The following is a 23,741-nucleotide window of genomic DNA, read 5'->3' as shown; positions in this document are numbered from 1 at the left end:
GCCGACCTAGAATTTTTTTTCTTCTCTTGACTTCTGAGATACTACTCTCTTCTCATCTTGGTAGTTGTAGTTGTTCCTTCATAGGTTCCTACAATTATTTCTCTTCTTCCTCCTTTTAAACAGAGTTCCTTGGTTTAGACATTGTTTCTTTTATTTTCCATTACATATGGTCACTTGGATGATCGTATCCACACTGATACCACCTGTAAATTGAGAAAATGTTTAGGCTTGACCTCTCCCTGAGCCCAAGAGCCTATTCAGAACTGGATAGTTCTACGGGTGCCTGGGTGACTCAGTTGTTAAGCATGTGCCTTCGGCTCAGGTCATGATCCCAGGGTGCTAGGATCGAGCCCCACATGGGGCTCCCTGCTTGGCGAGAAGCCTGCTTCTCCCTCTCCCACTCCCCCTGCTTGTGTTCCTGCTCTCACTCTCTCTGTCAAATAAATAAATAAAAATCTTTAAAAAAAAAAAAAAAGAACTGGATAGTTCTTTATGAATGTTTCATGGATACCTCAGCACATTCCCATACTGAACATAGAATCTTAAATCCTATGAACTTGTCCATCCTTATATGATACCTTCATCAGCTTAAATATCCAAGCCACAGACTTGGAATTCTCTATGCCTCCTTTTCTCTTGGTGATTCCATTCCCAGTATCTCTGTCATACTTCTCTGATTTGCCTTAGTTCACATTTTAAAAAACTCAGGCACCTGGGTGGCTCAGTCGGTTAGGTGTCTCCCTTTGGCTTAGGTCATGATCTCAGGGTCCTGGGTTCGAGTCCCACAATGGGCTCTCTGCTCAGCGGGGAGTCTGCTTCTCCCTGTCACTCCGCCTCTGTACTCTCCCTCTCAAATAAATCTAAAAAAAAAAAAAAAAAAATTCTCAATTCAACTACTCTGATAGCTGTCCCTTCCTTGACCTCTTCCTCATCCCATCTTCTGCATTGATAACTGAACTTTTTAAAGTACAAATCTTACTTTACTTTACTACTAAAAAACCTATTAGAAGCTCTGCTATCGGGGGTGCCTGGGTGGCTCAGTCGTTAAGCGTTCTGCCTTCAGCTCAGGTTATGATCCTAGGGTCCTGGGATCGAGCCCCGCATCAGACTCCCTGCTCGGCGGGAAGCCTGCTTCTCCTTCTCCCACCCCCTCTGCTTGTGTTCCCTCTCCCGCTGTGTCTCTCTCTGTCAAATAAATAAATAAAATCTTTTTTTTTTTAAAAAAAAAAGGAAGCTCTGCTATCACCTACTTGGTAAATCCAGATTCTTTAGTTTATAGTCTTTCCATGATTTGAATTGTCTACAAACCCAGCTTCGTCTCCTAAATTTTTACTGTTTCTTGGACTCCTGCTTTTTCAAGATGTTCATTTCTGCCGGTCATTTCACTCAATCTGCCATGTTTCCTCTGCCTGGTTCCTCTTAGTAAACCTATTCCTTTCCCTTGAAAAGCTGTTCACTCCTTATTTTATGTATATCTTTGTTAATACATTCTACTGTTGTTTGTTTCAGAGTGCTTAGAATTAGGGTTTTACATGCTGTATGTATGTACTGTTGATTTGCTTTTGGTAGTCAGAAGCATGGCTTGAATCTCAGCTTTGATTTCCTGTGACGTTCTGAGCCTCAAAGGCTGAAGTTGGACTTACAGCTTTCCTCTAGCTCCTCAAAGAGTCCAGTAATTTGACTTACTTCCTCGTTAGGAATTAACAAGGTAGAAATTAGATTTATCATTTTAATATATAATAGAAGCTGATCAGTCTTAAAATATTCAGTACATGTAAAATACTTTTAAAAGAAATATTAAAGTGAATTGAACACTTATTTTAAATTTATACTTCATTTGTTAAGTAATATTGGTTCCAGAGTATTTAAGAATGAATTTATTACCTCTTTCTAATGAGAATGGGAAGTCTTACCTTTTAAAAGTACTATGAGTTCATAAACATCTCAAAAGATGCTGTAAGTTAAGACTGCATATTGAGGGATGCCTGGGTGGCTCAGTCGATTAAGTGTCTACCTTCGGCTCAGGTCATGATCCCAGCGTCCCGGGATCGAGCCCTGTTTCGGGCTCCCTGCTTGGTGAGCCTGCTTCTCCCTCTCCCTGCAGCTCTCCCTACTTGTGCGCTCTCTCTCTGACAAAAAAATAAATAAAATCTTTAAAAAAAAAAAAAAAAAAAAAGACTGCATGTTGAGTCAGTGGAGCATGTGACTCTTGATCTCAGGGTTGTAAGTTTGAGCCCCATGATGGGTGTAGAGATTACTTAAAAATCTTTTTTTTTCCTTTAAGTAGGCTCCATGCCCAACATGGGGCCTGAACTCAAAACACCGAGAACAAGAGTTGCATGCTCTACCAACTGAGCGAGCCAGGTGCCCCCCAAATAAAATCTTTTGAAAAAAGGCTTTGCACATGGTATTTTCTTAAATCATTGTATACGAATATACCGTTCTAGCAAAGCAGCAAAGTCTAGTTGTATTTTTTTCTGAGCTGTGGTTAATACAAAAGTCCGTCACATTTGTTAGTTAATGTCCATACAATTTTAGAAGCAAACAATTCTGTTTGGTTGTATAATGTTTGACACTTTGCAGTGTTCAGAAACATGTCTGTACCTCACTTCAATTAGTATTAGTTTTCTGTTACTTATATCTATTGAAATTGGAGATTAAAGTTGATAAATATAATTGGTCTTTTTTTTTTGGTAAACACTTGTGAATCACAGCTTCAGGTCGGACCTTTTTTCTTGAGTGACCTAGTATGCAGCAGAAAGTTGAATCAATTACATTTTAAATGTAAATTACTTTTACTTAGAAAAAGCCAGTTCTTAGGTAATTAAATATTGAATACTGTGACTGTATTGTCATGTCATTCAATTTGTTTCTTCATTATAGTACAAACAAAATCCTGAAATGTTCAAACAGACAGCTCGACTTTGGGCACATGTGTATGCTGGAGCACCAGTTTCTAGTCCAGAATACACCAAAAAAATAGAAAACCTATGTGCTATGGGCTTTGATAGGGTAAGTACCAAAGGCTTGCTTATTTTGATATATTGGTTGAGTTATATTATTGCTGCAGATCCTTGGCTGACAAAAGTGGCTCAAAGATACTCTAAATCTAGTTTTTATAAACTTTCTTATGTTATTACAATCAGTGATTCTTTTCTTTTCCTTTTGCTAATTCCCCCCAGTCATTGGTTTAGAAGCTTTTTATGCACTACAAATACAAGGCAACTTAAAAAAACAAGAAAACAAGGTGTGCTTTCGCAATATAAAGATAGTGCGTGATTCAGTATTTTAAAAATATTTTGAGATTTGATTTTTTTGTCCCCTTTTCTTCTCTACAGAATGCGGTAATAGTGGCCTTGTCTTCAAAATCATGGGATGTAGAGACTGCAACAGAATTGCTTCTGAGTAACTGAGGCATAGAAAAAGAGCTGCTGATATAAGTCAAGCTTGCCCCTTCTTGAGGAGCATCAACATCTGTTATTTTTAGGATTCTGCATAGATTTCTTTTAAACTGGCATTCTTGCCTAATGATGTTATCTAGGCAACATTGGAGACTGAAAAAAATCCCTGCTCTGTAAATAAAGCTAATTAAACGTCTGTGTAAATTTAAAAAGGGGAAATACTTTAATTTTTTTTCTTAATAGTGTAAAAATTCTTTGAGCTAAGCTAAAACTATGGAAAAAACATGCTACTTTAGTGTTTAGCAGTGTACCAAGACTAGCAAGAGTTTGCTTCAGGATTTTGTTGAATAATTAAGATAATATTTTGAGTGTGTCAGGGCCATTCAAATTGTTGGTGTTGCATCACAGCTACCTTAACTGTTTTTAACATGGATCCTCTGTGCCTGTGAATTTACTTGCATGCTTGTACTTGACTTCTTAGGATGGGTAGCTGAAAAGACCACCATTTTAAGCATTTGAGAATTCTTAAATATGAGATTTATCCAGAATTGAAGATGGTGACCTATTCAGAGCCTTTTTGTCCTTGTCAACAGACTGGGACACCATATCTATTTTTCCCCCTCTTGCCACACACAGCTAATATTCTAATAGTAAATTTCTCTATATTTGGTGGAGAAAAATGCCGAGGGGCAGTATCCCTTGCTCCATTTTTAGGTCGTCCATTTGGAATGTTTTGTTACAGTTCTTCACTCTTAAAACTTTCCTATGTGAGTAATAATGTAAAAATGGAGCTGCCAATTTTGTTCCTCTTGCAAAAACAGTAAATACTTAATGTTGTAGTATTCCCAAGATTTAATGAAGGAACCCAACTTAGTTTTTCAGTGAATTTGACATCTATTTTTAAACTGATGAAATTTTCTTTGCGAACTTGCAAGGATGCAATCAACTGTTGGCAGTTTTTTAGCCTAATTTTGGCTTTATAGAGATTGCTTTATCAGGTACTTTACAAGTCACTCTTGCTTGCATTTGCCCCTGTTGACACATGAAAGCTGTGTGGTGTTTTACTGTACATACTTCAGATACACTTAGGAATAGAAGTGTGTTATAAATCTAGCTTTCTTTATGATGTTTCTGATGAGAATTGAAAACTTTACCTTTTCTTGTACATAGTCAGACTTTCTATTCGTATTAAAGTTACATTTCATTCTAAGTTCAAAAGTTTGAAAATTATTAGTTTTGCAAGCTCAAACACTAATGTGACCATTTTATGAAGGCTGAAATGGATTTATGCAGGCAGTTCTATACATAGAAACAATTCTTATTAAATTTTCAGGACCAATGCAAATAACAATGTAATGGAATGAGAATGAATTAAAGTAAGGCTGTATATTGAAAGTCATATTATAAAAGGTTTGCTTTCTTCAAGTGTTATTTATCCTAAATTATAATCATTAAGTGTTTGGAAAATAGTTTTGAACCATAAATTCAGCATAATTTCATTTGACTTCTCAATAATCTTAGAAGCAATAAAAGAACCATTATTAAATATATTGTAATGTTAAAGATGTGAAGGTTCTTCCAAAAACTTGTAAGGCTTTCCTAATTAATAGTAAGCTCTTGTAGTTGATATTATTGCATACTAAACACAAGTTGCTATGTTTTTTCCCCCTATATGTTTGCTTAAGCATAAATTTCTTTATACAATCACCTCCTTTAATTGTTATAGTTTAGTTACTTTCTAAAGATGCCAAAGGAAACAAGATTTTTCTTTATTTATTTTAAATAGCTAAAACCTTGTACTTTTCTTTATATTTTGAAGTAAGGTTGGGATTGTGTGAAATGTGGACAGTTTTGTTCCACCGTTGGTTAGAATTAATTTTTTTTTTTAGTGGAGGGTTGGCTTGGTAATATTTGGATTATTTTCAGTATCAAACACATCTACCCAATTTACTATTTGCCTGTATTATCAGGGTATATTTAATTGTCCTGTGGTTAGACAAAAGAGAGAATGAACTCAGAGGTTACTAAGGTCAAACATTACATACTTAGCTCTTGGAGGCAGCTGTACCTTTATACCTTGCCTTTGATTTTTAAGCACATAACCCCATAGGTAATCTCATCCAACTGTAATTCAATATCCTCAGTGCCCAGGAAATTGAAGAGTACAATATTTGGTAAAAGAGGTTTTCCATAATGCATTTTTCATTTCAAAAATATATTTACCTCATTTACATTAAATGTGATAATCCCTCTTTCCTTTCTGGTGCATTTCCCACTGTCCTTCTGTTTCTTGTTTTTCACTTCTCTACAGATAAATGTAGTTTTCCCAAACATAAAAATTAAGGCAATTGCTTTTTTTCCTCTGGTCTTACGGGTTTGGGAAACGGACACTAAAACTGCAGGTCTAGAGAAAAGGTACCCTGGTGGAAATTATTTTTATAATTCTCAATTTTGTGTGATTCATCAGTTGTAAAAGCCTCAAAAATTATGGTTAAATATATATATATATTTAATACATATATATATATATTTTAAATATCTCATTTAGGGCAGGCAGATTTGCTAGAGGTTGCTGATATTCCAGTAGGTTTTTATTATAATTGGGTCTATTTCCTGGGTATGTGCCCAACTTTTAAAAGGACAAATACTTAGCTGTATAGTAGTATTTCACTACAGATTACTGAATGAATGAATAGCAGTTTGTCCCCCAAGTAAGTATACAGTAGGTAGTATATCAATATTTGAGAACTTTGTACTAAATTAGATTCTCTGCGTTGGCTCCCTCAAATATTTGGAATTGTGACTGTGGTTTACTTAAACACGTAATACATTCAAGTATATATATGTTTGGATTCTGGGTATTTTGCTTTTGAGGAGAGTAATCTATGAAAGACTGACTTCTTTTTTCTTTTTGGAAGTATTTCACATTTGTGATTGTTGGTGGCGCTTAAAACTATGCAAAAATAATTTTTTAAAGTATAAGAAAGAATTGGCAGTTAAAGTGGATGGATATTGCTTATTTATGCGCTGCAGAATGCAGCATATTGTGTTACTGCTTAGGCTGTTTATTAAGTTTATCGATGTGAAAAGCAGATCTTGGCTATAAGTGTATGCCTGATTTGAGCTTTTAAAACTCTGCAGTTAGGGTATGATAATGTTTCCACAGTACTTGTAGCAACACAGGAAATAAAGCATTTTTGTTGTTGTTTTAAATTTAAGATGGATTCGGGCAGGGAAGGGTTGGAGCCAGGTATATAGTTCCTTGTACATAGATGGAAACAATGTTTGGATATGATAAAGGAAGCTGTCTGTTTACAGTTAACTTTATTTCATGGACTTTTACAAAATGATGTTGTATTAATCACTTTTTCTAGTTCAAGAAATTTCAATTCCAGGGTACAAACCATTGGTTTAAAAAACTTGCATTTCCATTCCTTTAGTACCAGTTTAAAATAAATGCTTAAGATCAGCTGTTTGCTATCACTGGGGAAGAAGGCAACTTGAAGTATTTACTGATAAATAACCTTTTTCCCAAATGTTACTTTTCTGCAGTGTCTATCATATAATGTCACATGTTCTGTTTGCACTGTTGCAATATGGATCAAAAATCTTGTGGCATAGGGATAGGGGAATGTTAGTCTCTCCCTTGTCCTGTTTGTTCTGTTACTGCTTTATTGGACTGATCTACCCTCATAAGCCTGTGATCATCACCTAAATGTAAGTTGTGAATGTGTCACCTTTTGCTTGGTTATTTCAACCACGCTGCTATATATATAATCAGGTGTGGCACAGTTTATCAGTTTGGTTCTAGGGGGTGAGTGAATACAAATCATTGCACTGTGCTGTTAAACGATCCTTGTGTGCTTGCTGTTACCTACTTTTTACAGGCATCATAATAAAAGCTAGACTATTTCTTTGGGGGGAAAGAGACTTATTTAATGTAATTTAAAGACTTTTCCAATAGAAAATGAAATACTATTGAAAATAATCTATTTTTTAGCTTTCAGCAATTGATGGTGCTTTGTTGTGGTGTCTGCTGGAAGTCTACTGCCATTATAGGGATTCTCATTAACCTCACTGAGAAAGAACCTTGCTTGTTAGCTTCTCTAGATCTCTATTCTAAACAATCTGTTAGTGATGATAAATTCTGTAGGAGGGTCTATTCTGAGCCATTAACTTCCTGTAAGGGGAAAATGGGAGGGTTACCAGAAAGACCATTGAAGCAGGGTGGGCTATGGGTGGAGGGTTGGGTATTTGTCTTGAGAATTAAAAACTACGAAACACTTTTGTACACAACTGATTTTTTAAAAAATAAACACATTTTTAAAGATGTTGAATTTTTTTTCCCCCCCTTACTAGGAATTCTTAAAAATAAATGCATGCATGTTTTCCCCTGAAAATGGTTTATATCTTCTTTCTGGGTACTCATCTAGGCAGGCGGTTAAACTTCCACATTACTTTGAGCAAGAAAAAGAAGCAAGTAGGTCTGTCTCCTAGACAAGGTTCATAGTAATGAGCATATGATGATAAATGGGATAAATTATATTAGATCTTTGAATTTTAAAATGTGTCGAAACTTTTAATTAAAGTTATTTATTTGAAAATAGAACATTATTTGGCTAGGTCCTAATCCAAAATTTAGAGTAATCCAGAGTGAATTGGTACTGAAGGTAATGTTTATTCTGTTTTCATCTGTGCACACAAATAGTTCTGGAAAGGAGGGTGCTTGTTCCCATGGAAAAGACTCTTGAATTGTTTCAGAAAGTCCTGGGTTACTATCCTTGGATTATCCCCTGCCTCTAATACTGATAACTAAAAGAGGCTATATTGGTTAGGGTTTGTACTAGTTTTTTTACATGGCAAAACTGATTGTTACTTTATGTCTCTAGGGCATTCATAACCAGCTTTCAGCAGACCTATGACTTTTCTGTAGCCTGGAGATGGAATTGCTCCTGACTGGAATACCAGTATGAAGTGCTCTTTTCATGGAGCAAGCTGGATCTTTACATATTAAATCAAGAATAACAGATGGACTTCAAGTGAGCTCTCATACCAACCCCTAGCAAAGGATGGTCAGATTTTTAGGGTAGTAAACACTTGGTATAAGTTTTGTTTCAGTCATCAAAGAATTAAAGATTTTCAGTGAAATAACATGAATTCTCTAATATCTCTTAGGAGTATGTCCTACAGTAATATACTATCCATGCATTCATGTTGTAATGTTCATTTTACCCCATTTTAGTAAAAAGACATTAAAGCACAACTGTATTCTAATCTCCCTATTGTAAAGTACCTTTTAATAAGATACAGAACCAAAATCAAAAAGGCCAAGCTGTTTAAATACTCAGTGTACAATATTTATAGAGCCTTTTATTAATACAGGTAAAATAAGACAAATACTAGAAAACTTGGACATTGGAGAAACCCAAAGTATATTTTATTTCTTACGGAGTTAATATACCTAATACTCTGTTTCTCATTTATGGCGTAAAAGCTTTGCTGCATGTACAGATTATGCCTAACTTGATTTAAGGGCAACTAGTAGTGCCTTTTCTTCACTCACACAACTCACATACAGCTTTTTAATTATTGTATTTATTCCTCAGTTCATTTTTAATACGCGAAGTACATATATTCCTTTTTGTGCACATTATTATTTGCATTATATTGTTAGATGAATGACCTTGTGTCCTGAGCAATATTGAGGAACAAGAGTAATGGCATTGACATTGCACTGGTATCTTCTAACCATATTTATAGAATTCTATAATTTTAAGGGAAAAGGGGAAGCTTCCAGGCTTGCTCTTTTTTTTTAATATAGAAAACTAAATGACTTGGATACCTAGAGTTACAGGGTTTTTGTTGTAGAAACCCCACCATATTGTTAATTTATATGTGCCTACTAAACTTGGTAGCGTTTTAAGACATTTTAATGCTATTCTTGTTTTCCTTAAAACTAGGAAATATGAAGGGATCATTTGCAAGCATGAAAAGGAAAACCAGTTCAGGTGGGAGTAAGGTCTTCAAGGAAAGTGTACCCAAACCAGTCAAATCAATGGTATGAATTGAACAGAATGTTTTGGTAAACTAGCTTCAACTGTATTTAAGGTTCCATGACTTCTGTTGAAGTTGCTTTACATGCACCAAACATACTATTTTCTGTTTTTGTAATAATAGAATAAATAGCAGTGTTCTTGGTTTATGGAGCCCATAGAAGATGATCTTTTAAACCACAAAATCTAATTGGCCCTAAAGACCATTTTATTCCATTTGTTTTAATATTTTTATTGTAATATTTTATTCCACTACAGATACTTCAGTTCGTAATTGAATAATGTCACACTTCTGTTTCTATGAGAGAGGTGTAGCTCATTTCACGTTAACCTAAGATGTCATGACCTTAAGGTAAAATCAAAAGGCAAAATTTTTATAAAGGAACAAATGTGGGGCACCTAGCTGGTTCAGTAGGTAGAGTATGTGACTCTTGATCTTGGGGTTGTGAGTTCAAGCCCCACATTGGACATAGAGTTTACTTAGGAAAAAAAAAAAAAAAAACGAATTCAGGATGATAGTCTGCTGAGGTGATTATTAGCATGGTTGATTTTCCTTTAAAAAATATGTTTTCCAAATGATAAACATGCATTTTTAACAACGAGAAGTAGTGAAGAGTTCATAATGGGAAATCTATAATCCTCTTCCTACCTGTAGTACTAATCCATTGAGAAAGTAGCTTTTAAATGTTTCTGGTTTTCCTTTTTAGGTTACCTAACACCTATATTAATTACATTTCTATTCTATCAATTATACATAGTATCTCTTCACTTCCTATTTTTGTCCCTAATCTTCATTTAGTACAGATAGTCCCTGACTTTCAGTGGTTTAATTTAGTTTTTTTGTTGTTGTTGTTACTTTATGATGGTGCAAAAGCAATTTGCATTCTTTAGAAACCATACTTAAAATTTTGAATTACTATCTTTTTCTGGCTTAGTAGTTTGCAGTATGATAGTTTCTTGTGATGCTGGGCAGTAGGAGTGAGCTGCAGCTCCCGGTTAGCCACGTGATACGAGGTTAAATAATGATAGAACGATTCTGTACACATACAGCCATCCTGTTTTTCACTTTCAATACAGTATTCAATAAATTACATGATACATTCAGGACTTTATTACAAAATAGGCTTTGTGTTAGATGATTTTACCCAACTGTATGCTAATGTGTTTTGAGCACGTTTAAAATAGGCCTAACTGGGGCACCTGGAGGGTGGCTCAGTTGATTAAGCATCTGCCTTCAACTCAAGTTGTGATCTTGGGGTTCTGGGATCAAGCCCCGCCTCAGGCTCCCTGCTCAGTGGGGAGTCTGCTTCTCCCTCTCCCTCTGCCCCTGCTTGTGTTCCCTCTCTCGCTGTGTCTCTGTCAAAGAAATAAATCTTTTAAAAAAAAAGATCAGTACAGGGAGAAGAAAATCTGAAAATACAACTACCTTCAAAGACAAGATAAGTTCTTGCGTCCATGAGGAAAGTACAGAATACTTTATAAAATAGATTTTGTAAATTACTACAACAAAATTTAATTAAAACATTTGAAGTTTAAGAAGTACAACAAAGGGGCGCCTGGGTGGCTTAGTCTCTTAAACATCCAACTCTTGATTTCAGCTCAGCTCGTGGTCTCAGGGTCATGAGATCAAGCCCCTTATCAGGCCTCTCTGCCTTTCCCTCTGCCCCTCCCCTGGCTCTCATGCATGCTCTCTCTCTCTCTCTAATAAATTTTTTAAAAAAGAAAATAGGTAAAATAAAAATTTTAAAATACAAAATGTTTAAAATTACAGGATCACTTCAGAAGGTCCAACATCTAATAGGAACTTTTTTTTTTTTTAAGATTTTTTGTTTATTTATTTGACAGCGCACAAGCAGGGGCAGCAGCAGGCAGAGGGAGAGAGAGAAGCAGGCTCCCTGCTGAGCAGGGAGCCCGATGCAGGGCTCGATCCCAGGACCCTGGGATCATGACCCAAGCCGAAGGCATTTGCCCCAGGCTCCCCTAATAGGAACTTGTTTAAAAAAGATTCTTTATTTTAGAGAGAGATAGTACGAGCTGGGGAAGAGGAAGAGATAATCTGACTCTGCACAGAGCCCGACACAGGGCTCAATCTCACGACCCTGAGATCATGACCTGAGCTAAAATCGAAGAGTTGGTTGCTTAACTGACTGAGCCCCCCAGGCACCCCTAATAGGAACTTAAAGAAAATGGAATGAGGCAAAGTATTAAAATAATCAGGGACATTTCAGGACACTGTATTGTGAGGGAACCTATTGAGCACCCAACACAGTGGGAAAAGACCCACAGCGAGGCATGTTTTGTTTCAGAACATTAGGAAAATGGGAAAGAGGCCCCTTTAATGAAGGGGGGGATAAGAATGTCCTCAAGTGGAATTTTTTTTTTTTTTTTAAGATTTTGTTTATTTATTTGAGAGAATGAGAGCATGAGAGGGAAGAGGGTCAGAGGGAGAAGCAGACCCCCTGCTGAGCAGTGAGCCGATGTGGGACTCGATCCCGGGACTCCAGGATCATGACCTGAGCCGAAGGCAGTCGCTTAACCAACTGCCACCCAGGCGCCCCTCAAGTGGAATTCTTAATCTCAGGGAAAAAACTGAGGGTTGCTGGAGTGGTGGGGGGTGGGAGGTATGGCGTGGCTGGGTGATAGACATTGGGGAGGGTATGTACTATGATGAGCGCTGTGAATTGTTTAAGACTGATGAGCCACAGACCTTTACCTCTGAAACAAATACATTATATGTTTAAAAAAAAAAGTAGGAAGGGAAAAATGAAGGGGAAATCAGAGTGGGAGACGAACCATGAGAGACTATGGACTCTCAGAAACAAACTGAGGGTTCTAGAGGGGAGGGGAGTGGGGGGATGGGTTAGCCTGGTGATGGGTATTAAAAAGGGCACGTATTGAATGGAGCACTGGGTGTTATGCGCAAACAATGAATCGTGGAACACTACATCAAAAACTAATGATGTGTGGTGATTAACATAACAATAAAATAAAATTTAAAAAGAATGTCCTCAAGTTTCTCAACAGTGATATGGGAAGCTAGGACAATGAAGCAGTGATTGAGAAGTTTTGAGTGAAAAATTATTTCTAAATTCTGTTCCCAGGTGAGGTGTCAGTGTAGGCTAAAGATAGTTTTGGGCACCTGGGTGGCTCAGGTGGTTAAGCAACTGCCTTTAGCTCAGGTCATGATCCTGGAGTCCCGGGATCAAGTCCCACATCGGGCTCCCTGCTCAGCGGGGAGTCTGCTTCTCCCTCTGGCCCTCCCCCTCTTGTGCTCTCTCTCTCAAATAAAATCTTAAAAAAAAAAAAAAGATAGTTTCATATATTCAAGTCTCAAAACATTTTTGTCTTTTATTGTCTTTTTCTTGGGAAGCACCTGAATGATGCACTCACCAAAATGGAGGAATAAGCCGTGCAAAAGAGACATGAGATACAATATAGGAGCTGGTTGTTTCTGGAATGAGTGAAGAGAAATCCAGAATGCCAGTTGTGAAGCAGGCTTGAACAGCCATTCCAATACATAGAGGACCCACCAGAAGGATGAAATAGTCTGGAGAAGATCAACAAAATGAAAGGAACTGATAGATTATCTAATATATTTTACCATACGTGAAATTACATTGGAATTAATTAGAGTGCAAGGAAAAAATTGACAATAGTAGGTGTACAGAAAGCTAATAAAAAAAAAAGATGTGGGGCGCTGCGGTGGCTCAGTCGGTTAAGCGGCTGACTCTTGATTTCGGCTCAGATCATGATCTCAGTGTCCTGGGATTGGGCCCCAAGTTGAGCTCAGTGCTCAGCGGGGAGTCTGCTTCAGAATTCTCCCTCTCCCTCTGCTGCTGCCCTTGATTGCTCACGCGCTCTCGCTCCCTTTCTAAAATAAATCTTAAAAAAGAAAAAAGATGTAATTGTTCTAGGAAAACAACGATGTAAAAAAAGAAGCATTCAAAGCATGGTCATTTAGCAATCAATAACCATATAGTCATAATGTAAACTATTTTACCAGACTTGCCAAATACTAAAACATGAAGAATGGAAGGGGGATGGATGATCTAAGAGAGCTAAGAACTTGTCTACCTTTAAAGTATGTTTTAAATCAATGAATAAAAATATAGTCATGTAAGCATATTATTTTGAAAATGTTTGCCTTTAAATGAAATTATATGCTGTGTGTGTCAAGATATGCTGTCTATGTGTGTTTTTAACAGACTTGGTGACATGTAATTCCCATACCATATCATTTGCCCATTTAAAATGTACAGTTCAGGGGTCCCTGGGTGGCTCGGTTGGGCATCTGCCTTTGGCTCAGGTCATGATCCCGGGGTCCTCAGATTGAGCCCTGTGTCGGCTCCCTGCTCCATGGGGGGGGGCCTGCTTCCCCCTCTCCTGCCTGCTGCTCCCCCTGCTTGTGCACTCTCTCTGTGTCAAATAAATGAATCTTTAAAAAAAATAAAATATAAAAAAATATATATACACAGTTCAAGGATGCCTGGGTGGCTCGGTCCGTTAAGCTTCTGCCTTTGGCTCAGGCCATGATCCCTGGTGTCCTGGGATTGAGGACTGCATTGAGCAGGGAGCCTGCTTCTCCCTCTCCCTCTGCCACTCCCCCTGCTTGTTGTCTCTTGCTCTCTCTCTGTCAAATAAATAAAATCTTTAAAATGTACAGTTCAGTGGCTTTTAGTATATTCACAGAGTTGTGCATCTGTTAGCTCGATTTTAGTCATTTTCATTACTCCAAAACTGCAGCCTTTACTAGTAGTTATTTAAAAATAATCCTTTAGTAATAGCTGACTTAAAATCTATATGTACTACTTTGATAAAATGAAAAATGCCATATTGAATCACTTTGTATGCATTTCAGATTATTTCCTTAATTAAGGACAATCTGCAGGAGCACCTGGTTGGCTCAGTGAGGCATGTGACTCTTCATCTCGGGGTTATGCGTTTGATCCCCATATTGGGTGTAAAGATTACCTAAAAAATAAAAAAGGGACTCCTGGGTGGCACAGTTGGTTGAAGATCAGACTCTTGGTTTCAGATCAAGTTGTGATCTCAGGGTCATGAGATTGAGCCTCGTGTCAGGCTCCACACTCAACAGAGAGTCGGCTTGGGACACTCTCCCTCCCTCTGCCCCTCCTTCCCCATGCTCACTTGTGCTCTCTCTCTCACTGAAATAAATCTTTAAATAAAAATAAATTTTAAAAAGGACAATCTGTAGGGGTTTGCTTTATTGCTAAAATACTTTCCTACGATGTACTAATTAATATTACCACTAACATACATGAAAGGGTCACCCCACTCTTTCTGAAATGTAAGTATTCATTTAAAAAATACTGCTGTTGGGCTCTCTGCTCAGCAGGGAGCCTGCTTTTCCCTCTCCCTCTGCCTGCCTCTGTCAAATAAAATCTTTAAAAAAAATACTGCGAGGGTGCCTGGGTGGCTCAGTTGGTGAAGCGACTGCCTTCGGCTCAGGTCATGATCCCGGAGTCCCGGGATCGAGTCCCACATCAGGCTCCCTGCTCGGCGGGGAGTCTGCTTCTCCCTCTAACCCTACCCCCTCTTGCGCTCTCTCTCTCACTCTCTCTCTCTCTAATAAATAAAAAAAAATAAAATACTGCGAAGGTGCAAGTAATGTGGGTTTGTTTTTTAAGATATAATGTGATTGGTTGTCATTTCAAGGGTTAATTTGCATTGGTATTCCTCTCTGTTCAGGTCCCTTGTTCACTTGAATTTTGCAGTCTTAAGTGTTTCTTAAGAAATTAGAATAATCTTAGCTTTTTTTTAAAGATTTTATTTTTATCTATTTGACAGAGAGGGACACAGCGAGAGAGGGAACACAAGCAGGGGGAGTGGGAGAGGGAGAAGCAGGCTTCCTGTGGAGCAGGGAGCCCGATGCGGGGCTCGATGTGGGGCTCGATGTGGGGCTCTATCCCAGGACGCCGGGATCACGACCTGAGCCGAAGGCAGACACTTAACGACTGAGCCACCCAGGCACCCCTTAGCATTGTTTTTCAAAGCAGAATGTGAATTAATACTGGGTTTTTACTTTATATCAGATGGCCTTTTATTTAACTTTTTAAAGATTTTATTTATTTGTCAGAGAGCACAAGCAGGGGGAGTGGCAGGCAGAGGGAGAAACAGCCTCCCTGTTGAGCAAGGAGCCTGATGTAGGACTCAATCCCAGGATCCTGGATCATGACCTGAGCCGAAGGCAGATGCTTAATAACTGAGCCACCCAGGCGTCCCCAGGTGGCATTTTAGATATTATGTATTATCTCACTTAATACTTCAAAACAAATAGAGTACTTTTTTTTTTTTTTTAAGATTTTATTTATTTATTAGAGAGAGAATGAGAGACAGCATGAGAGGGAGGAGGGTCAGAGGGAGAAGCAGACTCCCTGCCGAGCAGGGACCCCGATGCGGGACTCGATCCGGGGACTCAAGGATCATGACCTGAGCCGAAGGCAGTCGTTTAACCAACTGAGCCACCCAGGCGCCCCCAAATAGAGTACTTTTTAAATTCTATTTATTTTACACTGAAGAAAAAGGATGAGCAGCTGACCAGGACTCAATGAACAGTAACCCAACTAAATCAGATATCAAACTTAGACCTATGTTCCTATTTTATCATCCTGTTAAGAGACACCTTAGATGGGGCACCTGGGTGGCTCAGTTGTTAAGTGTTTGCCTTCAGCTCAGGTCATGATCCCAGGGTCCTGGGATCCAGCCCCACATCAGGCTCCCTGCTCAGCAGGAAGCCTGCTTCTCCCTCTCCCACTCACCCTGCTTGTGTTTCCCCTCTCTCGCTGTGTCTCTCTCTCAAATAAATGAATAAAATCTTAAAAAAAAAATGACACCTTATTTTCAAAACTACATTAAATATCTGATTTCTCTTTTTAGCATTTCAGTGCTGACTTCTGATTAAAGCTAAAATGGATTGGCATATTTATCCTTCATTTCTAAAAGATCACATTTAAAGGAGTACAAGGGGGGTGCCTGGGTGGCTCAGTCGGTTAAGTCGTCTGCCTTCAGCTCAGGTCATGATGCCAGAGTCCTGGGATCAAGCCCCACGTCAGGCTCTCTGCTCAGCAGGAAGTCTGTTTCTCCCTCTTATCCTCTCCCTCTCTCTCTATCAAATAAATAAAGTCTTTAAAAAAAATAAAGGAATACAAGGTAATTATACATATAAGCTGACAACAATGAAGAAAATAGGATAGACTCAACAGTGGATAAAGCAAAATCCTGCAAAGTATTATCCAGTGGGTGTGAAGTAATGCTACATATGGTAAAAGCCACAGCTTAGCTAGAATGCAGAGAGCTTTGAATGGTGGAAAAGGATAGGCCTTGAAGAACCTAGGTATTGTGTGAAGATATAAGTTGGATAAGAAGCTTAAAATGGGAATTAAATGAAAATGAGGATATATAACTCTTAATCCCCACCCTGCATGATTATCTTTTTTATTTTTTTAAGATTTTATTTATTTGTCTCAGAGACTACAAGCACAAGCAGGGCGATCGGCAGGCAGAGGGAAAAGCAGGCTCCCCACTGAGCAAGGAACCCGACATGGGACTTGATCTCAGGACCCTGGGATCATGACCCGAGCTGAATGCAGACACTTAACTGAGCCACCCAAGCGTCCCAATTATCTTTTTTTTTTTTAGTTTAAACTTTAGTTAACAGATTCTTTTTTTTTAAAAAAAAGATTTTATTTATTTGAGACGAAGCACAGAGAGAGAATAAGAGAGAAGCAGACTCGCTCCTGAGCAGAGAGCCTGATGTGGGGTTTAATCCCAAGACCCCAAGATCATGACCTGAGCTGAAGGCAGACAATCAACTGTCTGAACCACCCAGGTGCCCCCTGAACAATTATCTTAAAGGAAAACCCTGACAGTCAATAACTATAGTAACAGTACTCTTAATCGTCTTTCAGTGCCTCACTACCAGCCATATGCAGAAAACTAAGATAAAGATTAGAGAAAAGTCTTCAACATGAAAGAGAAACCAATGTGAAAAAGAAAAAAGAAATCAACCTGGAAGAAATAACATAGGGAACAGAACAGTAGTTAAAACAATTCTAGTTAAGAATTCATTGCACCCATCCAAAAAGAGCAGGATGCTATGAAAAAGGAACTTAGAATAACAAAGAGCTCTTAAAAATTTTAATGCTTACATAGTTAAAGAGAAAAAAGTAAATTTGATTTTTCCCCAGTTTTAAGGGCCACCAAAGCATTCCTTGTAATACTGGTAAGACCACCACCATCTGTCACCCACTTTATCACAACAAACTGCCTAAGAAACTGATCCCAATAAGGAAGGTATAATCATAACTGATTACCCAACCTCTAAAACTTTTCAAGGTTTAATCCCATCTTGCTTTTCGTCTTGGTTTACCCCATTCACTCAGTTCAAGACTTTTTTTTTTAAGATTTTATTTATTTATCTGACAGAGAGAGGGAACATAAGCAGTGGGAGTGGGAGAGGGAGGAGCAGGCTCCCCACTGAGCAAGGAGCCTAATGTGGGGCTTGATCCCAGAACCCTGGATCATGACCTGAGCCAAAGGCAGATGCTTAACCAGCTGAGCCACCCAGGCATCCTCAGTTCAAGACTCTTAAAGTTATTTGATGACACCTAGACTTTATACCCTATAAAGCTATTGCCTGATCTGATCCAATCTTATTAACTGGCCCTCTCCACTTCCTTCCACCATGCCCTAATTCATAGAATTCTCAGGAGCAAAATTGAATCTTGAATACTTCCTGAAACCCTGTTTTCTCTGGAGTCTCCTCAATTGGTGGTTATACTTTAAAAAAAAAAAAATTTTTTTTATTTTTTTTTAAGTAGGCTGTACACCCAACATGGAACTTGAACTCATCACCCCAGATCAAGAGTTGTGTGCTCAAAAAAAAAAAAAAAAAAGAATTGCGTGCTCTACTGACTGAGCCAGCCAGGCACCATCTGGACCTAGGATATTCTTTTTTGGAAGATTTTTAGGTACAAATTTGATGTCTTTAGTGGATATAGAACAATTCAGATTGTCTCTTCTTGAGTGAGTTTTGTTGTTTTCAAGGAAGGAAGTGGTCCATTTCATCAAAGATGTTGAATTTATGGGTATAGAGATTTCTGTAGTATTCCCTTATTGTTCTTTTAATGTCTGTGGAATTTCTAGTGATATCTCCTGTTTCGTTGCTGATATTGGTAATTTCTATCTTCTCCATTTTTTTCTTAGTCATTTGGGCTAGAGCTTTATCAATCTTATTGCTTTATGAAACCAGCTTTAGGTTTCATTTATTTTTTTGGTTTTTTTATTTTCACTTTCATTACTCTCCCTTTAATCTTTATTATTTACTTCTGTTTGTTTTGGGTTTAGTTTGCTTATTTTTCTTAAGGTGGAGGCTTAAGTTACTGATTTTAGATCTTTTTTTTTTCTTTTTTTTTAAAGATTTTATTTATTTATTCATGACAGACAGAGAGAGAGAGAGAGAGGCAGAGGGAGAAGCAGGCTCCCAAGGAGCAAGGAGCCCAATGCGGGACTCGATCCCAGGACCCTGAGATCATGACCTGAGCCGAAGGCAGACGCTTAACCATCTGAGCCACCCAGGCGCCCTCTTTTTTTTCTTAATATAAACATTTAGTGCTGTAAGTTTTTCTCTAAGCACTGCTTTAGATGTAGCTCACAAATTTTACTGTGTTGTATTTTCATTTCCTTTCAGACTAAATTGTTTTTTTAAGTTCTCTTGAGACTTCCTCTTTGATCTAAGGACTAGATAGTTTATTGTTTAATTCCAAATATTTGGGAATTTTCTAAATATTTCTGTTGATTTCCAATTTAGTTCTGTTATAGTCTGAGAACATATATTTTCGGATTTTTGTTGCTTAAATTTGTTAAGATTTGCCGTATGGCCCAGAACATGGTCCATGTTGGGAAGTTGTATTGAAGTTCAGTTATTTTAGGTGCTTGTACATTTAGGATTATCCTTTGTTGGAGAATTGACATCTGTCATTTTCTAATATCCCTCTTTGTCTCTGATAGTATTCTTAGTTCTTAAGTCTTTTTATCTGAGATTAATTAAATACTCCAGCTTTCTTTTGGCTAGTGTTTGCATGATATAGCTCTCTCTATCCTTTTACTTTTATTTATTTATTTATTTTTAAAGATTTTATTTATTTGACAGAGAGAGACACAGTGAGAGAGGAAGCACAAGCAGGGGGAGTGGGAGAGGGAGAAGCAGACTTCCCACGGAGCAGGGAGCCTGATGGGGGGCTCGATCCCAGGACCCAGGGATCATGACCTGAGCTGAAGGCAGATGCTTCACCAACTGAGCCACCCAGGCGCCCCTATCCTTTTACTTTTAACATGTCTATCTCTTTATATTTAAAGTGGATTTCTTATAATTAGCATATATAGAGTTGGATCTTGCTTTTTAATCCACTCTAACAATCTATTTTTTAGTTTTTTACAGTAATCTCTACACTCACTGTGGCACTTGAACCCACAACTCCAGAATCAAGAGTTCATACTCCCCTGACTGAGCCAGCCAGGCGCTGCCACCCCCCACCCTTTTTTAAAGATTTTATTTACAATCTCTGTCTTTTAATTTGTATGTTTAGACCATTTATATCTAAAGCGATCATTGATATGGTTGATTTAAAATTCCCAGTAGCTGTTTTTAATTTCACAACCCAAATTCCTGAAGGTGAGGCATGTATACTTGTTATTCACCTTCCTCTTTACCCAACTTAGTTTCCATGGGCCATCATCATAATTATCTCTTGTCCCTTGCTTCCTTGCAAAATCTCATGTGTCTGCCTACTCAACTCCTATAACTTCACAGCAGAAATAACTGGAGAAAAACACACACAGTTAAGCTGAATGTTCTCACTGTGAGCTGGTCACCGCTATTTTCAAGCATGCTTTTAGCACTTAGCTTCAATCTTTTATCTCCCCAATCATTTCAATCTTCTATTCTCTGAGGTGACTGTTGTACAACTTACTTGCCTCCAATCTCCATCAGCTACTTCTAATTCTTCATAGCTAATGAACTAATTTTTTATATTACTGAGAGATAGAAGCAAGGAGCACTGCATCTTTTCATCATCAAATGTATCTGCCCACCTGCTTATATACTTACAAACTCATAATATACATATGTACTTGCAAACTCTTAATATCTCCATGTTAAAGAGAAAAAGGAAAGCTTTATAGGCTCCATACCCCATCTGGTCCAGGATTTGAACTCATGTAGGCCATCTCCATGCGTTTAACCACTGTGCAGGACATTTCAAACTTAGGTTTAAAAAAACCAAAATCTGGGGTGCCTGGGTGACTCAGTCGTTAAACATCTGCCTTCAGCTCGGGTCATGATCCCAGGGTCCTGGGATCGAGCCCCACATTAGGCTCCCTGCTCAGCGGGAGCACTCACCCTGCTTGTGTTCCCTCTCTCGCTGTGTCTCTCTCTGTCAAATAAATAAAAAATCTTAAAAATAAATAAATAAATAAAATCTTTCTTTAAAAAATCTTTTTTCCCTCTACCTCCATCCAAATCTGCTGCTTCCTCCATCTTTCCTTAGGCATTTGAAAGGTACCATTATTTATCCAGTTACTCAAGCCAGCCCCCTCCACCCCAGTCACCCTTCACTCTTTTCTCTGCCTTATGGCCTATATTCATTAGCAACTCTTACTATGTCAGCCTTTAAGTATGCAGCTGACCTTTGAACAGCACAGCTTTGAACTGTATGAGTCCACTCTGTGGATTTTTTTTTTCCAAAGACTACAAGGGCTGTAAATATATATTTTTAAATTTTTTTCAAAGATTTTATTTATTTATTAGAGAGCACAAGCAGGGGGAGGAGGGGCAGAGGGAGACGGAGAAGCAAACTCCCCACTGAACAGAGAGCCCCATGTGGGATTTATCACCAGGGGCTAATCATGAAGGTGTGGGTAAGAGTGCAGGGACACCTCCAGGAAGAGTGCAGAAGCACAGGGCTGAGTAGTGCTTCTCAAACTCTCAATTTTTTTTTTTAAGACTTTATTTATTTATTTGTCAGAGAGAGGGAGGGAGGGAGAGAGCACAAGCAAGGAGAGTGGCAGGCAGAGGGAGAAGCAGGCTCCCTGCTGAGCAAGGAGCTTGATGCAGGACTGGATCCCAGGACCCTGGGATTATGACCTGAGCTGAAGGGAGATGCTTAACCAACTGAGCCACCCTTAACCAACTAAGTGCCAAGTCCCTGAATATATTTTACGATTTTCTAAACATTATTTTTTCTATGTTACAGGAATACAGGTTATAATACATATAACATACAAAATATGTGTTAGTCAACTGTTTATGTCATCTGTAAGGCTTCTGGTCAGCAGTAGGCTATTAGAAGTTAAGCTGCGGAAGTCAAAAATTATCTGTGAATTTTCAACTGCCCAGGGGTTTGGTGCCTCTAACCTCCACATCGTTCAAGCATCAACTGTATTCTGATTCTGATTTCCACTTACCGCTATCACTACCTCCCTAACAAGCCACTATCACATTTGCTTTGACTATTAAACATCCTCCCTCCTTCCACTCTTGAGCTTCTATAGTCCATCTGCCACATAGCAGCCAGAATGTTTTTTTTTTTAAGTGGTACTTCCAGCTCAAAATGACTTCTAACTAAATTTAGAATAAAATCCATGTTCCTTATCATGGCCACAATACTCTATGTTACCTTACTACCTGTCCTGCTCCTAACCATTCCTCCAGCTTTATCCTTTTCTTCTCTCCCTTGCTCACCCTCCATTAGATGTACTAGCCTCATGGTATTTGTCAAACACACCAGGCTTCTTAAAACCTCAGGTCCTTTGAATAGCCTGTTCTATCTGACTGGAATGCTCTTCTCCCAGATCCTCACGTATCTTGCTCAATCATTTAATTCATGTTATCGTTCAAATGTCAGACCTTTCCTGACCATCCTAATTAAAAACTTCTGCCTCCATTCACCTGGCCCTCTACTTGTTCATTTTTTTTATGACACTTACTATTAACCTACTTTTTAAAATTTTGTCCAACATGAGGATTGAGATTTGTTTCAATCATTACTTTATCTGCAATGCCCAGAACATTGCCTGGAACATAAAAAAATATAGTAAGTCAGTCATCAGTAAATATTTGTTGAGCAAATGAATGAATAGAAGGGTAATTAATAAAGTAGATGTCTCAGTGGGGGTAAAAAAGGCAGAAAATAGAAGCAAGAATATGAGGAATGTACTGGATCAACTCAGAACATTCAGCAACCGATCCTGGTAAGAGAACAAACTCTATCAAAAGAGATTTTTTTAGGGGCGCCTGGGTGGCTCAGTCATTAAGCGTCTGCCTTCGGCTCAGGTCGTGATCCCGGGGTCCTGGGATCGAGCCCCGCATCGGGCTCCCTGCTCGGCGGGAAGCCTGCTTCTTCCTCTCCCACTCCCCCTGCTTGTGTTCCCTCTCGCTGTGTCTCTCTCTCTGTTGAATAAATAAAGAAAATCTTTAAAAAAAAAAAAAAAAAAAAAAAAAAAAAAAAAAAAAGAGATTTTTTTAAATGTGGTATTATATTACCAAATAAATAGTACAAGAACATCTCAGAGCTGAAGGACACAAATTTCCTGATTGAAAGATTCACCAGCTCAGTGCTATCAATGGAAAAAGACAAGGATCTTTGTAAAATTTTAGAGCACTGGGCAGGAGCAAAGATCCTAAATGTCCTTGAAAGAAGAGAGCAAGAATCAATAGCATTAGATTTCTTAAAAACTCATTGTATTCTGGAAGACAGTGTAACAGTATTTAAATGCTGATAAAAAATTTTTTTCCATTTAAATTTTTATCAGTTCTTTATTAGGATGGAATAAAACCTTTTGTTTTTACAAGAAAAGATTCAGAAATACTATTTATACACACCATTGTAAGAAATTGCTTGTAGATATTCTGCTGTAGGAAAATGGAGTATATCAAGAAATAAAGATACTTTGAGTCAAAGAAATGGTATCTAATCCAGAGGAGCAATATACGAAGAACCCATTAACAAAGCACAAAGCCCGCAGCTTTATTGGAGCAGGACAGGGGCTTTGGGTGGAAGGACTCTTAGAAAAGAGGATTTGGGGGCGCCTGGGTGGCTCAGTTGGTTAGGCGACTGCCTTCGGCTCAGGTCATGATCCTGGAGTCCCTGGATCGAGTCCCGCATCGGGCTCCCTGCTCAGCGGGGAGTCTGCTTCTCCCTCTGACCCTCCCCCCTCTCATGTGCTCTCTCTCTCAGTCTCTCTCTCTCTCAAATAAATAATAAATAAA

General features: G+C 38.3%; 1 protein-coding gene across 6 annotated transcripts in view; it reads left to right on the top strand.

Moving 5' to 3' along the window:
• UBE2K (ubiquitin conjugating enzyme E2 K) overlaps positions 1 to 7,794 on the top strand; it is a 65,928-nt gene extending 58,134 nt beyond the window's left edge. For 4 of the 6 annotated variants that reach the window (XM_044913003.1, XM_021701601.1, XM_044913001.1 and 1 more), the window contains 2 exons: positions 2,884 to 3,012; positions 3,339 to 7,794. In XM_044913003.1, coding sequence (XP_044768938.1) covers positions 2,884 to 3,012; positions 3,339 to 3,413 — 204 coding nt within the window. In that variant the 3' untranslated portion in view covers positions 3,414 to 7,794. The remainder of the gene's footprint in view (positions 1 to 2,883; positions 3,013 to 3,338) is intronic. The other 2 variants (XM_044912999.1, XM_044913000.1) reach the window with 2 other exon arrangements.
• Positions 7,795 to 23,741: the final 15,947 nt, after the last annotated feature.

This window comes from Neomonachus schauinslandi, chromosome 2, assembly GCF_002201575.2.
Source record: "Neomonachus schauinslandi chromosome 2, ASM220157v2, whole genome shotgun sequence".
Lineage (NCBI taxonomy): Eukaryota > Metazoa > Chordata > Mammalia > Carnivora > Phocidae > Neomonachus > Neomonachus schauinslandi.
The sequence above is the reverse complement of the archived record's forward strand: the minus strand, read 5'-3'. Positions and strand labels throughout refer to the sequence as shown.